Source organism: Canis lupus, chromosome 6 (genome assembly GCF_011100685.1).
Source record: "Canis lupus familiaris isolate Mischka breed German Shepherd chromosome 6, alternate assembly UU_Cfam_GSD_1.0, whole genome shotgun sequence".
Taxonomy (NCBI): domain Eukaryota; kingdom Metazoa; phylum Chordata; class Mammalia; order Carnivora; family Canidae; genus Canis; species Canis lupus.
The window spans coordinates 32,372,527-32,387,862 of record NC_049227.1 but is presented as its reverse complement, the minus strand read 5'-3'; the positions used below and the strand labels follow the sequence as shown (position 1 = coordinate 32,387,862).

At 38.2% G+C, this 15,336-nt stretch overlaps 1 protein-coding gene across 4 annotated transcripts in view; it reads left to right on the top strand.

Annotated features, from left to right (window-relative positions):
- The window catches only part of ATF7IP2 (activating transcription factor 7 interacting protein 2), a 55,436-nt gene extending 40,818 nt beyond the window's left edge, over positions 1-14,618 (top strand). For all 4 annotated transcript variants that reach the window (XM_038540402.1, XM_038540403.1, XM_038540404.1 and 1 more), the window contains 5 exons: positions 2,434-2,507; positions 3,818-3,879; positions 4,317-4,386; positions 12,216-12,301; positions 13,087-14,618. In XM_038540402.1, the coding sequence (XP_038396330.1) occupies positions 2,434-2,507; positions 3,818-3,879; positions 4,317-4,386; positions 12,216-12,301; positions 13,087-13,500 (706 nt within the window). In that variant the 3' untranslated portion in view covers positions 13,501-14,618. The remainder of the gene's footprint in view (positions 1-2,433; positions 2,508-3,817; positions 3,880-4,316; positions 4,387-12,215; positions 12,302-13,086) is intronic.
- Positions 14,619-15,336: the final 718 nt, after the last annotated feature.

The following is a 15,336-nucleotide window of genomic DNA, read 5'->3' as shown; positions in this document are numbered from 1 at the left end:
CACTACGTTACTAAAGGCCCGTTTATCATATTCCTTTTACCTAGTGTATCATGTCCACTGTTCAGCAAAATACCATAAAACATACTAAAAGGCAACCCCCCCCCAATTTGAAGAGACTAAATAAGCATCAGAAACAGAGTCAGGTATGACAGAAATGTTCACATTATCAGACCAAGAATTTTGAAAAAACTATTTGCAAAGGGCTTCAATGAAAAATGTAGGGGAAAAAAGGTAGATAGTATAAAAGAAATGGAAAAGGAAGGTACTTCACTTATTTGTGAAGCCGGATAGTATTATTTGAAAGTGGACTTGAGTTAGCTGTAAATGTATATTGCAAAAAGGAAGTAGAATTGATAGGCTAAGAAAGGAGAGGAGAATCCTATACAGTGCAATTTTATTCATAATTGCCAAAACTCGGATGCAACCAAGATGTCCCTCTGTAGGTGAATGGATAAATAAATCATTACATTGAGACAATGGAATGTTATTCAGTACTAAAAAAGAAATGAGCTATCAAAAGACACAGGAAACTTAAATGCATATTACAAAACGAAAAAAATCAAAGTGAGAAGGCTACATACTGTATGAGTCCAACTACATGACATTCTAGAAAAGGCGAAACAATGGAGACAATAAAAAGATCCAATACTGCCAGGGCTTAATGGGGAGGAATGAATAGGCAGAGCAAAGGGATTTTTATCACACAGAAACTATTCTGTGTGATACTATAATGATGAATATACATCGTTGTACATTTATAGTATGTGGAATGTATACCCTAAGAGTGAACTCTATAGTAGACTGTGGAGTTTGATCATGATGGTGATGATGTATCAAGTGTAGGTTCATTCTTTGCGACAAGCATACCTGTGGTGTAGGATTTTGGTGGGGAAGCATGCGTGGGGCGGTTGGTTAGAGATAGTAGGTTTATGGGGAACGCTCTGTACCTTCCAGTTAATTTTGCTATAAACCTAAAACTGTTCTTAAAATAGTTTAATTAATTTTTAAATATATAAAAAGTTGAGAAAAATGAAAGGAGACTTAAATATTTGGTGAGATATGTCATGTTTACAAATCAGAGAATTCATTATTAATGTTACATCACCCAAATCATTTTGTACATTTAATGCAATCTAAATCAAAATCTTGGCAGCCTTTTTTAAATAGAAAGTAACAAGCTGGGATCCCTGGGTGGCGCAGCGGTTTAGTGCCTGCCTTTGGCCCAGGGCACGATCCTGGAGACCTGGGATCGAATCCCATGTCGGGCTCCCGGTGCATAAAGCCTGCTTCTCCCTCTGCCTGTGTCTCTGCCTCTCTCTCTCTCTCTCTGTGACTATCATAAATAAAAAAAATAAAAAATAAAAAATAAATAAATAAACAATTAAAAAAAAAAGAAAGTAACAAGCTGATTAAAAACTTATACGAAATGGAGTTGTTGAAGACCTACAAGAGGAAAACAGTGTTGGAAACAAAGTTGGAAGACACTACCTAAGTTTAAGACTTCTATAAAGTTAAAGTAATTAAGACAATAGTGTTGTCTTAGGATAGACCTACCAAATCCATGGACAGATTAGAAACTATTCTATATCATCCATCGGTTTTCAAAGAAGATGCCAAGGTAATTTGTTGAAGAAAAGATAGTTTTTTTTCAACAGCTGTTGCAGGAATATCCAGAGGGGAAGAGTGAACCTCCCTTCCTACCTCACACCATATACAAAAATAATTTGAAGTGGATCATAGACCTAAATACAAAAGCTAAAAATTAAAAACATCTATAAGAAAGTGGTATAACTCTGTGCATAGAAAATTCATCTAGCAATTTTATAGGCTCCATGAAGTCTGTGTCAAGATCTTAACAAAGATTCTGATGTGAATGTCAAACTCATGAAAGTAGAGTCAGGGTCAAATGGGAGCAGTAATCATAATCAGTGTCATTTACCATCTTTGCTTATTTTAGCAAGTGTGTGGTCAGTATTTCTACTGTAGTGATGTAACGTAGAATTGTGGCAGGACTAATTTTTTAACAGCCTTATTTTTTACAGTCCTGTGTAAGAGTCAAAGTGTCTTACTGGGTTTTTTTCAATTACACTTTTCATTTTCATGAAGGCAAGTCTATGTGCTAGAGTGACTTTTGCATATTTTGTACATTTATGTGTATTGAATGCTTATAGGTTATATATTTGGATTCATTGTAAATGAGTTTCTAGTAAGTTTTAAGGATCCATTATATTGGACACTTTTGGTCATATAATTGGCAACACATAGGGTTTCTTGGGCATTTAGTTTTATCTCCAATTCCCCACCACAATTGTTAGATTAAAACTTGTCAGTTATGAAATGTTAAGTCAGAAGAATTCTAACCATTGATTGCATGTTTCATCTTGATAATACATGTTTAGTTTATTTTTGTTTTTAATTTTCTTATCATTTTAGTAACAATGATGATGTTATGTTGATTTCTCTGGAAAGTCCTAATTTGACAACTCCAATTACATCAAATCCAACAGGTATCTTAAGTTGATTAAAATATGATCTATGAAATTAGAAAGCCTCAAGTCAATATTTGTTTAAAATAGAGAATTGAACATTATCTTTCAATAAAAAACTCTACTTTCAAAAATGTTTTAATTTATATCTGTGACTAATATCTGAACAAATAAATGATTTCCTAACTATAATTGAGGGTTTTTTTTTTTTACCCTTGTGTTTATCAATTTATGACCTTTTGTTTGTTTATTGTGCTTAATGGATTTGTAAGTTAGAAAACTACTTAACCTTTCATATACATTATTCTCTGTTTGCTGTGGCCTGTGATGATGGTAATACTTTGGTTCTTGTTTATGTTTGTTTTATTTTAAGATTTAAAGTTTGACTATTCTTTAGCATCTTTTATTTTTTTTTTTGACTTTTGGCTTTTTGAGAGTACTTTGTTCCTCTTTGGTGTTTCTGTCTTACTACATTTACGTAAAAGTCTTTAACCTCAGGTTTCTAATAAAGTTCCTCTCTCTTAAAATGGCTCTCTTGTTGGCCTATAAGTTCTCATTCAAAATTCCCCATTTCCTTTTCTTTGTTTACTATTTTAGAGTATTTGTATCTTGATATGAGAAAGCTTTCCCATCACTTAAATAACTATTCAATTGCCCCCAAGGCTTGGACTGTTAAGATCCTGAATCAGATAGTTACAAGGGATAATAAGCATTTATCTGAGGTTTTTCTCCTGTTCTAGATAGAATGCCCCTCAGCTATCTCGAGTCTGGTTTAGAGATACTATGAAGAAAAACTACATTTGGGCAGTCCTGGTAGCTCAGCAGGTTTAGCCCGCCTCCAGCCCAGGGCATGATCCCAGAGACCCGGGATCGAGTCCCACATCAGGCTCCCTGCATAGAGCCTGCTTCTCCTATGCCTGTGTCTCTGCCTCTCTCTCTCTGTGTCTCTATGAATAAATAAATAAAATGTTTAAAAAAAAAAAAAAGAAAAAGAAAAACTACATTTCCAAGTCCGTTTTCTCAAATGCCATATTAATTTACATATTAATTTACATATTAATTTACAGATGGATTTTCAGAAAAACTAATAGTTGTAAAGTTACAGGACAAAATCTTTTAAACTCAAATTACATTTTTTTTTTGTTTCAATTGGTTCCTTGGTCTTTAGAATAGATAATGTCAATTGAATTACATTTTTGTGATTATGTAATAAATGGTTAATGCGAATCCTCATTATTATTGTGTTTCAGCATTCATATGTTATAAAGTTCATAAATATTTAATGCTTAATAAATTTGCCAAATGTTGATATTTTAATAATTTTCTTTCAGATACTGGAAAAACTACATCAGGAAATTCTAACAATTCACTTGGTGCGGAAACAGAAGTTACGGTAGGTAATAAATATTGCCTCTGAACGTTGTTCATTTGAGTATGTTAGTTTTCTGGGAACTTTAGTGTTGCTACCTGGGAAAGATGGACTTAGTTTTGTCATTCGTTGTTTGGGAGATTCATTGTGTGTGAAATTAATGCTTGACTAGTTACTATACCCAGTTTCCAGTCTAGCTTAAACATTAAAGCAGACAGTTAGTGACAAACATATTTCAAAAGCCTACTTATTTACCAAGCTAACTCAGACTTTGCCTAGTCGTATTCTCAGAAACCATATAGTATTTCATGACCTTCTCTCTCCTAATAGTGTTAAACTGTAAGAATTTACAGGATAGTTAATCTCCCAGCTTATAAATGGTAATTTAAAATCTGTGTTTTCTTTTTCAAAAATATTTTGTGCTACTGAGGCAAAATCTTAGTTTTTTAACAACTTTTCAGGTAGTAGAGAAGAAGAAATTTGATTCTGTGGTTGATGTGACAAAAGAAGCCTTATCAAAGTACAACACAAGTAAGTGTTTCTTTTTAAGAAAGAGGGAAGGTGACTGTTCAAAAAGCATTTGACCCATTTATAAAGTTTGTTTTAATGTGTGTGTGTGTGTGTGTGTGTGTGTGTGCGCGCGCGCGCGTGCGCATATAGCTGTATGTAGTTTTATCATGTATAGATTGATGGAATGGTCACCACAATCAAATTACACAACTATCCTTGGGTGTTATATGATGATACAGTGTGTATCTTTTTGAGATTGGCCTCTTTTCCTTAGCATAATTCCCCCACGGTTCATCAAAGTTGCATATCAGTAGTATTCCTTTTTGTTGTTGAGTGGTATTCCATAGTATAGATGTATAATAGTTTATGTGTTCACTCACTGAAAGATAGCTGGGTTGTTTGGGGCTATTATGAATCTCATTTCTGGTACACACCTTTTTTCTTTAGATCATTAATACTATGAGAGGGTATTAGGGCATAATATGAAAATGTAGAAGAAGAATGATTACAGTGCCCTCTTTCTTAGATTTAAACAGGAAGAGGTAAAATTAAAGTCATTTGGAGCTAGTTATAAGTTATAAAGTTTCATCTCTTAATAATTGCCCTTGAATGTTCTTGATACTCTTGATAAAAATCTTAGAATATCACTTTTTTAGCATTGAAAAGTATATAATACTTAAAAATGGAGAGTAGCATAGGAAATACATAGCCAATTCCTTCTCCCCTTTCAACTGTGGATTCAAACAAAGGTTAGAACCATAGGAATCTCCAGGTACCTCATGATATAATTAAAAAACCCTTCAGTTTCCAGTTTCATGATGAAAATGAGAAATATACATTTGACAAATGAATTGGGAATCTAGAATAATCAGTTACTTTTTCATTAAGATTATTAAATCATTTCCACACTCGAGTACAGGATTTGAGATACAGTAAAATAAAAAGTAGGAACACCGATCCATTCAGTGCTTAATAAATCAGACCTCTAACTTGGGAGGGGGGCGTTAGTTTGAAATCTAACAGTTGGACATGCTGCTGACTCATAACAGCGTGGATCTGTTCACCTTGTAGAGTGTCCAGTTCTGAACGAAGGTATGGTTTGTCAGGTTGAACCTGGGCTGTTCCCATATTCCTTGATGAATGGTATCACCAGCTGGCCCAGCTTCCCTAAGCTAGACATGAAAGAGTCACTTTGGACTCTTTGATCTGCCTCATTCCACTGTGCAGTCAGTTTTCAAGGCCACCAATTCTGTCTCCTTTAAAGCTGACAGGTCTGGTCCATGTATTTCCTTATTTCAGAATTCCATCACTTTTTGTCTATTCTACTGCCATAACTTAGCAAGTAACCAATGTTTCTGCCCTAACTTAAACTGCTTCTTTTGAGTCTCCCAAGCTGCCACTGAAACGCTCCTTCCTATAGACAGATCTGATTTTGCTTTTATCTGTAGGATAAAATCCCAACTCATTAGCAAGACAGACTCCATAATGACTTAGACCCTGAAAACTTTTCTAGCTTATGTTCTACAAACTCCTTACCTGTGCCTTAATAGCTTCTCAATAGGTAATGCTTCTCCTCTCCTTACCACCTCTGCATAGTTCTCTTTGCCAGGAATGCTGTCCTCTCTGTCTCTCCCCAGGTGTGTCTGATGACCCCACTCATCATTCTTTCATACTCCCTTTAGACACTTAGATTGTACTGTTACTTCTAGGTTCTCCTTACCATTGGTATTTAGTGCACACCTAGATTACAGCTGTATTACATTGCTCTGTAATTGTTTCTTTTCATCTGTCTTCCTGAGAGGACTTGAGATTCTTTTCAGCAGCATCAGACTTCCTAATCTGTAACTTTCCATCCTTTTAGTACAGTGCTTAGCCTCTAGTATACTTTACCCCCCAATACTAAATTAATGCAGCAGATTTTCCACTGAAGAGTTTTAAAGGAACTGTAAGTATCCATACTCTGAATGGGAGTATAAATCTTTCTGGGGAGGTATTTTGTCAACATCAGAAACTTTAGAAATATACAAGCCTTTGACCCCCAAATTCTTTGAATAGTTACCTAAAGAAACTAAGGTTAAGTATATGGGGAAATATGAAAATGTTCATCACAGTGCTATTTGTGAAAAATTAAACTTTGGAAACCCTTAAATTTCTAGAAATAAAGGACTAATTACACAAATTAGATTTATATGGTACAGCAGTATTCAACCATTAAAAATAACGTTGTAGAAGAAGTACACGTGTTGATGTAAACATGTTAGTAATGTAACGAGAAAAAAGTTATAAACGTATTTTGAGAGAGTAGTAATGGGAGTAAAGAGCCCAGACATAACTTTTCTGCCATAAACAACTAGAAAACTAAATAAGATGTAATTAAAAAAAAAAAAAACCTTTCCAGATATTGCAGTATAGGACTACAATCCCCGAGAGAAGGAAATGAGTGAGATGAACAGTATGGATTGCCCTAGCTTTCTTCCTAGACTGTGGTACAGTGGAGGAACTGCCAAGCAGAGAATGTCTGGCAGAGCGTGGCTGTCTTATTGAGGTCAAGAGACAGAGATTGGCATTCAGAGAGGCTGAGGCAACTAGAATGAAGGGGAAGAGCATAACATCAGGATGAGGAAGGCACTCAGAAAAAAACTCCCAAGAGATTAGCATAGAGTCCTCTTGAGTCCTTGCTCTGAAGTATTAAGCCCCACATGCGTAGAGTAAAACCCCATAAATATTGGCAAAGAATGACCAAAGAGCTTTATGCTCAGGGGTGAGAAATATTCAGTTCTGACCAGCTGTAGTGCCAGATTCTTACTGAATACCTGGGTGTAAACTCATCTTAGAACAAAGGCAACTATGGCCTTACCCTAATAAAACCTAAAAACAGGGCAGCCTGGGTGGCTCAGCGGTTTAGCACCGCCTTCAACCCAGGGCGTGATCCTGAAATACCCGGATCGAGTCCCGCGTCAGGCTACCTGCATGGAGCCTGCTTTTCTCTCTCTCTCTCTCTCTCTCTCTCTCTCTGACTCGCATGAATAAATAAATAAAATCTTTAAAAAAAAAAACCTAAAAACAAACTTTGAAAGGATCAAATTGAACTACATATAACTCAATAGCTTATCACACAAAGCCCACTGTGTTCTGGAGAACGGAATTCAACCCACAACCATTTAAAATTTATAATATCCATCATCCAATTTTAAAAAATCACTAGAGATACAGAGACAAAAAATGGAATCTATGACCAGGAGAAAAATCAGTTAATGGAAACAAACTCAAACAACAGAGATGACAACTAATAGACCAGGACTTTGAAGGAGCTGATAGAAATATGCTCAAAGTGGGGTACCTGGCTGGTTTAGTCAGTAAAGCATGTAACTCTTGATCTTGAGGGCATGAGTTTGGGCCCCACACTGGGGGCCAAGATTACATAGAAAAATAAAATTTTAAAAATGTAATAAAAGAAGAAAGAGGGAATCCCTGGGTGGCTCAGTGGTCTAGCACCTAACTTTTTTTTTTTTAAAGATTTTATTTATTTATTCATGAGAATACACAGAGAAGAGAGAGAGAGAGAGGCAGAGACATAGGCCGAGGGAGAAGCAGGCTCCACGCAGGGAGCCCGACGTGGGACTCGATCCCGGGACTCCAGGATCACGCCCTGGGCTAAAGGCGGCGCTAAACCGCTGAGCCACCCGGGCTGCCCTAGCACCTAACTTTGACCCAGGGCATGATCCTGGAGCCCCAGGATCGAGTCCCACATCAGGCTCCCTGCGTGGAGCCTGCTTCTCCCTCGGCCTGTGTCTCTGCCTGCTTCTCTCTCTCTCTCTCTCATGAATAAATAAAATCTTTAAAAAAGAAAGAAATATGCTCAAAGATAAAAAGTAAACAAGAACATAATGAAATAAAAGATATAAAAAGAGAACCAAAAAATTTTTAAAATTCTATATATTTATTCATGAGAGACACAGAGAGAGAGAGAGAGGCAGAGACACAGGCAGAGGGAAAAGCAAGCTCCATGCAGGGAGCCTGATGTGGGACTCAATCCCGGGTCTCCAGGACCACAGCCTGGGCTGAAGACGGCGCTAAACTGCTGAGCCACCCAGGCTGCCCTAGAACCAAATTTTAAATTTTTTTTTTTTTATGATAAGCACACAGTGAGAGAGAGAGAGAGGCAGAGACACAGGCAGAGGGAGAATCAGGCTCCATGCACCGGGAGCCCGACGTGGGATTCGATCCCGGATCTCCAGGATCGTGCCCTGGGCCAAAGGCCGGCGCTAAACCACTGCGCCACCCAGGGATCCCTAGAACCAAATTTGAAAAAAGAAAATACTTAAAGTTCCATGGATGGAATATAAACAGCTTATTACACACTGAAGAAGGACAAAACAAATTGGTAAACTGGAGGAAATAGTACCTGACCAAATAGTTTGGAAAGAAACTATCCAAGCTAAAGGAGGATTAAAAAGAGAAAAAGAAGGCTAGGAAAAGGGAATCAAACTTTAAATGAATGTGGGATAAAATCAAGTGATCCAACATAATTGTATGGTCAGAAGCCTTCTAAATTTAATGAAAAGTACAAATCCACATAATTAAGGACTTCAATAAATTCCAAGTGGGATAAATACAAAGAAAATCATATCAAGATACATCATAGTCTCCATTCCTGAAAACCAGTGATAAAGAGAAAAACCTTAAAAGCAAACAAAAAAAAAATTTTTTTTTCTTAAAAGTTTTTTTTATATCATAAAATATAGAGAAGAACAAAGAATTCCATTTTATCAATTGGAACTATGCAAGCCAAATGATAGTCAAATGATATCATTGAGAGGCTAAAGAAACCCTTAACCTAGAATTCTATATCCACCAAGTATATCTTTCAAAAGTGAAAGCAAAATTAAGATTTTTTCAGATAAAGTTTGTTGCTGGCAAATCTTCATTATCAAAAAGAGGGGTGCCTGGGTGGTGCAGTTGGTTGATGTCTAACTCTTGGCCAACTCAGGTCATGATCTCATGGTCGTGAGATCAAGCCCCACACGGGCAATCTAAGCTTCTCTCTAGGGGGAAAAAAGAACAAATTAAATCCAAAGCAGGTAAAGGATACTTCACTGTAGAAGATGGGGGGAATGGCACAAGCCACAAGAAGACATTATCCTCATCATCGTTACTCACCAGGGAAATGGAGATGATGTGAGATGCCACAGCTTATCTAGTAGAATGATGAAAATGAAAACTGAAATACACAAAGTGTTGGCAGGATGTGGAGCAACCTGGAACTCTTAGGCTTTTGTGGGAGGAATGTGAAATGATAAAACTCCTTTGAAGTGGCTGAGCAGTTCCTCCAAATATTAACTATACTCTTACTATGTGACAGTGTTAGTCATAGGTATTTACCTGAGAAATGAAAACCTATATCTACACAGACTCCTACACAACTTACTCAAAATTGTCCCGAACTGGAAGCAGCGCAAATGTCCACCAGCAGATAAATGGATAAATGGGTTGTGGCATATCTATCTGTACAGCCAATACTACTCAACAGTCCACAACACAATACGGGGTACCTGGCTGGCTCCATTGGTGGAGCACATGCCTCTTGATCTCCAGGTTGTGAGTTTGAGCCCCACACTAGGCATGGAGCTCACTTTAAAAACAATGAACAAGATGTTTTTATATGCAGCATGGATGAATCTCAGAAACATTATGTTGGGCCAAAGAATTCTCTGTACTGCGTGATTTGATTTTTATTAAATTTTATAGAAAAGTCAAATCTAGTCCATAGTGACAACAGTCCTGTGGTTTCACGGGGCCAGAGTGAGAGAGATCCCCTGAGAAGGGATCCTGAACAGCTTGCGGTCTGATGAAAACATTCTGTGTCCTGATTTTGGTGATGGCTTCACAAGGGCACATTTGTCAAAACTCAAGGAATCGCACATTTAAAATAAATACATTTTATTATATGTAAATTATATCTGAATGGTTCATTAAAAACCCAAATTTTTAAAACTTTTTATATTATAAGTATTTACATATGCTTGTGTGTGTGTGTGTGTGTGTGTGTGTGTGTACACATGAGCATATCCATGCGGCAGAGGATCTGGAAGGTCAAACATCAGAAGGTTAATTTGCAACCAGAGGTCACAGTTCTCACCTAGCAGCTTAAAGAGTAATCTTTATATAATGGGCTACTGGCTGCTGCTGCTTCAAGAATTCCAAGGACTGAAGTAATCCTTACTCATTTGTTTATAGATGAGGGTAAAAGCTAGAGAGTGCTTAGAAGGTGTGGGTGCTGATGGCACAGGGTATAAACAGGAGCAGGTTTGGGACCAAAGTTCTGTGTTGTCTCTTCTTACCATCCTGAAGTTGTGTTTCTATCTGGCCCTATTTTAAGGACCAGCTGACTTACCACCTTGGAAGAAGGAATGTTAGTTAGAGGGGGTTCTATTTGTTAGAATGTTTTGAGTATCGTTCACTGGATGTCCTCTGTGTCCTTCCGCCACCTTCCGGTTATGATCTCACAGGTCTAGCTCTAGTTGCATTAACCAGTTAGGGACCCTGTTACAGACTCATAATTAAAATTGAGAGGTCTTTACAACTCATACAAAGGTTCTTTACACCAGTAGATAAATTGACTAATGAATTAACTTTGAAACACAATGCAGAATCTGGATTATCCTTGTTAGTCACAAGAAAATATAAATTAAAAAAATTTTGTTTGGAGAGATTGAGAATGTATATTCAACGGTTATATCATTGTGCACACAGTGGATCAAAATGGTTTTGATGCTTATTAGACGCATTCAAACTTGCGAAGTTTTTAGCTTCCTGGCCTAACTACTTCCCAACAGGAGATCCTGTTTCTTAACCACCACCCATATAGCCTCTCCCCAGTTGTTTTAGACAATTCTAACACCTACTTAAACCTTCTTTCTCTCCCTGACGCCTACAGTTTCTCTATTTTTCCCTTTCTTCCCCTCACCATCTCTCTTCCATTGACCTGTTTGCCCCTCCTTCCTCCTCTCTCCCTTACCACAGTCCACAGTTTACACTTAACCACAATTTACATTTGACCCTGAGCAATGTGGGGTTAGGGTCACTGACCCCACATGCAGTTGAAAATCTGTATATAACTATTAACTCCCTCAAAACTTAACTACTGACAGCCACTGTTGACAAGAAACTTTACCAATAACATAACGTCAATTAACACCTATTTTGTATGCTGTATGGATTATATACTGTTTTCTCACAATAAAGTAAGCTAGAGAAAAAAATGTTCTTAAAATCACAAGGAAGAGAAAATAGATTTACAGTACTGTACTGAATTTAGTGAAATGAAAAACATCCATGTATAAGTGAATCCACACAGTTCAAGCCTTATGTTGTTCAAGGGTAAGCTGTATATCTGATTCCCTCCAGGCTAACACAGCCGCAGCAGCAGAGATTCCTTTAACCCTCAGACTGCCTGATATTTAGTTTGAATTCCCAGGACTTGCGTGTGTCACATATTTATATTGGATTGTAAATGGCTCTGTGTTTGCAAACATCCTGTTGACCTAAGAGCATAAGGCACCTCTAAGAACGCTGAGCAAGGGTCCCTCTCCCATGTATAACTTTTCCTAGTTCCAGGTTAAATAAAGACTTAGGTGTTTATCCTTAAGAGGGGAATTTCTGTCATATTAAAGGGAAATTCTCTATATTTGGCACCTTTGGTTCTTGAACTTTTATCAAAAATTAATTATCTTATTTCATAGTTTTGTAATTTTAGTTCACATTTAGTTACCACCTAAGTTGGTTTTGCTTAAAGGCTATGGAATTGATTATCGATGATAAATTTTACTTCTCAAACCTTGTGTTCACAGAAAGTTCAGTATCCACCCTGGAGTCACTTACAAAAGCTGCTCTGATTGCAAAAGAGACAACCCAAGTGGCACAAAATGCAGCCCAGGTACTGATATGAAATGCTCTATTAAGGGATATTCATTCTACATTGAGTGGAAGTACCCATTTTACTTATGCAGAAACATTTGGGTCATATTTCAGCTTGTGCCTTTTGAAAATGTATTATTGTGCATCTACTTATTTATGCAATCAAAATAATTTAATTTTCCAGAAACTAGAAGCTAAAACTATATATATATATATATTTTAACACAACAAAATATATTTTTTAAAGATTTTATTTATTTATTCATGAGAATACACAGAGAGGAGGGAGAGAGGCAGAGACCCCGGCAGAGGGAGAGGCAGGCTTCATGCAGGGAGCCTGATGTGGGACTCGATCCCGGGTCTCCAGGATCACACCCTGGGCTGCAGGAAGCGCTAAACCGCTGAGCCACCGGGGCTGCCCCCAACAAAATATTTATAAGAGTAGTTAGCCATTGTTGATGAGGGTGGAGGGGTGATGGGGCGTTCTTGTACACTCACACTTTTCATGCAAATTAGCACAGTGTTTGATCACTTTTAGGGAATGAGATGGAATATTTGTCCAGAGTGTCTGGGACCTAACCCTTTCTGGATTTGTGATATTCCAGAGTGTAGAAATCTTAATGCCAAAAGCAGCTTATGCTTGAAAAGAGTGGATCCAGCCCCACATATTTATGAAGCATCCTTTTGTTCTTATGATTTCAATAAATGGATCAAAGACTAGGAAATATATTTAGAACTGCAGTTGAGCCCTTTAATCAAAACTGGCCAGTTCAGCTTGCTAAACTTTACAAATGTGTTTCCTAGGTTCTTGAGTCCTTTGAGCACTTGCCACCTCTCCCAGAGCCACCACCACTCCTGCCTGAACTGGTAGACAAAATCCGAGACACACTTCCTCCCCAGAAGCCCGAGCTCAAAGTGAAACGGGTGCTGAGACCCAAGGGCATTGCCCTGACTTGGAACATCAGCAAAATCAATCCCAAGTGTGCTCCAGTGGAAAGCTATCACCTCTTTCTCTGTCATGAGAACCCCAATCATAAGTTGATTTGGAAGAAAATTGGAGAAATTAAAGCTTTGCCACTCCCAATGGCCTGTACTTTATCTCAATTTTTGGCTTCCAACAAATACTATTTTACTGTCCAGTCAAAAGACATTTTTGGGCGATATGGACCATTTTGTGATATAAAATCTATCCCAGGGTTTTCTGAAAATCTTACCTAGAAGGGAAAAGTCTCCAGTAATTATATATTGTACTACATTGCTTTGTTTTTTTCCTATTTGATTTGTTGGTTTACAGTGTTCTCTAACACTATTTGCCATCTTAAAAGGTCAATTCAGATTGTGAACCCTTTGTATGGGGACAGTCGTCTTCCCTATGTTGTAAATGGCCTTTCCTTTCATGAATTTCTGATATGCATTCAGTAAGTACTTCCAGTGGATATGTTCTGAAAGATACACTACCGTGCACCTGTGTCACTGAGCTGTGCCATGTACGATACCACTGGTCACTGTGGGCTGCTGCTTATTTATATCAAAGCCTTAGGTTATAAGCAGCCACAATTTCCTCTGCCAGCAATCCACTGTTGGTGACTTGCTCTTGTGGTCAGTGTAGGTCAGTAAAAAAAATCCGCTCTTTACTGAGGCAGGATCAGCCCTGACGTGCATCTGACCAAGATCTTACAAAACTGTCTTACTCTGTTTGAAATCTAAGGGCTATTAATTTGCTCTCTCCCTTATTTTTCCTTTTTGGCTATGTCAATCCCATGGGGAAAGAGTCTGGAGGTTTTCTCCTAAATCAGTTTGTATATTTAGGTACATAATAAAATTAGTCCAACAGTGTGTGCTGTGTACACAGAACATAGAGGATCTCTTGTAAAAGCATTCTCCAGCCCACTGTTTCAGCTCCAGAAAATGGAGTTGTCTGCCCTAGGTTTAAGGCCTTAATTTGTTGGTTCTTCCATGCTACTGGCTGTTCATCTCCTGGCTGTCATCAGTACTCGGAGAAAGAAAGTAAGGCGAAGGGACCCCGATAGATGCGTCCCGTGCACACCTCTGAGGGCACTGTAGTGAAGCTGTGGCTAGCACAAGCCACCTAAGAGACTCCGCGAGCAAGCAGACTAGATAAGTGTGCGTCGAGGCCCGGTGGGATGTTGAGAAAACAAGCATGACTGTTGGTATGAAGAATAGTCTGTTCACAAGAGGTGTTCTTCCCCGATACGGAGTGAAAGTTCAGTCCTCAGGCTCTGAGATTTCAAAAATTGAATAAGGAATGGTTTTCTTTGGCATTTTGTAAATGTCTTCACATCTTCAGTCATAAATAAAGCTATTATTTTTCAGTCTCCTGTGTGTGTCTTCGAAAAACATTACAACTGGAAAGTCCAGATTCTGAGCTGACCCCCTGTGAGGTCTTGTTTCAGGCCCAGAGCAATGGTGGTCATCCTGTGGCACAGGACAAGGCTTCATTTTAGGGGATCGTTGCACCCTTGGGTTGGCGCAGACTAGACATTCATGTACATGCTCAGCGACGCCCAAAAACTTGACACCATAAGCAAGATTTGAGCGTGCGTCACCAAAGTGAGAATACATCCCCAACCAGCAAATCTGGAACGTCGGGTGCACAGGTCTTCAGCAGGAGCTTTCACAATAAGTTGAGTGAGGAGGGCTGGTAGCAAGCATTTTAGAGCTGGGGGCTCAAAAAGCATTCATTTTTCCTGCCTTGTGGAGAGTGTAGGAGCAAGATTCTCAACCTTTAACCTTGCAGTGGCACCAGAAGAGAGCCAGCCTCAGGACAGGAAGGACCGAGTACATAGTACAGTTGCATAGTACAAAGGGGAATGTCTGCCCTGATTCTAGGCAGGAAGAGGGAAAGCAAAGAGGTCTTCTGTGCCTGCTGTTTCTCAGTGACCTTCAGCTCACCACAACCCTTACGCCAGAGCAGCATATTTGGGGTGTGTTTGGATTTCCTTCAGCATGGATAGAAATATCAAGTAGTTGCGTGTATCCCCTAACAAAAAATCTATGAGGCTGAAAGATAGGAACTGATTGGATTTTAGAGCT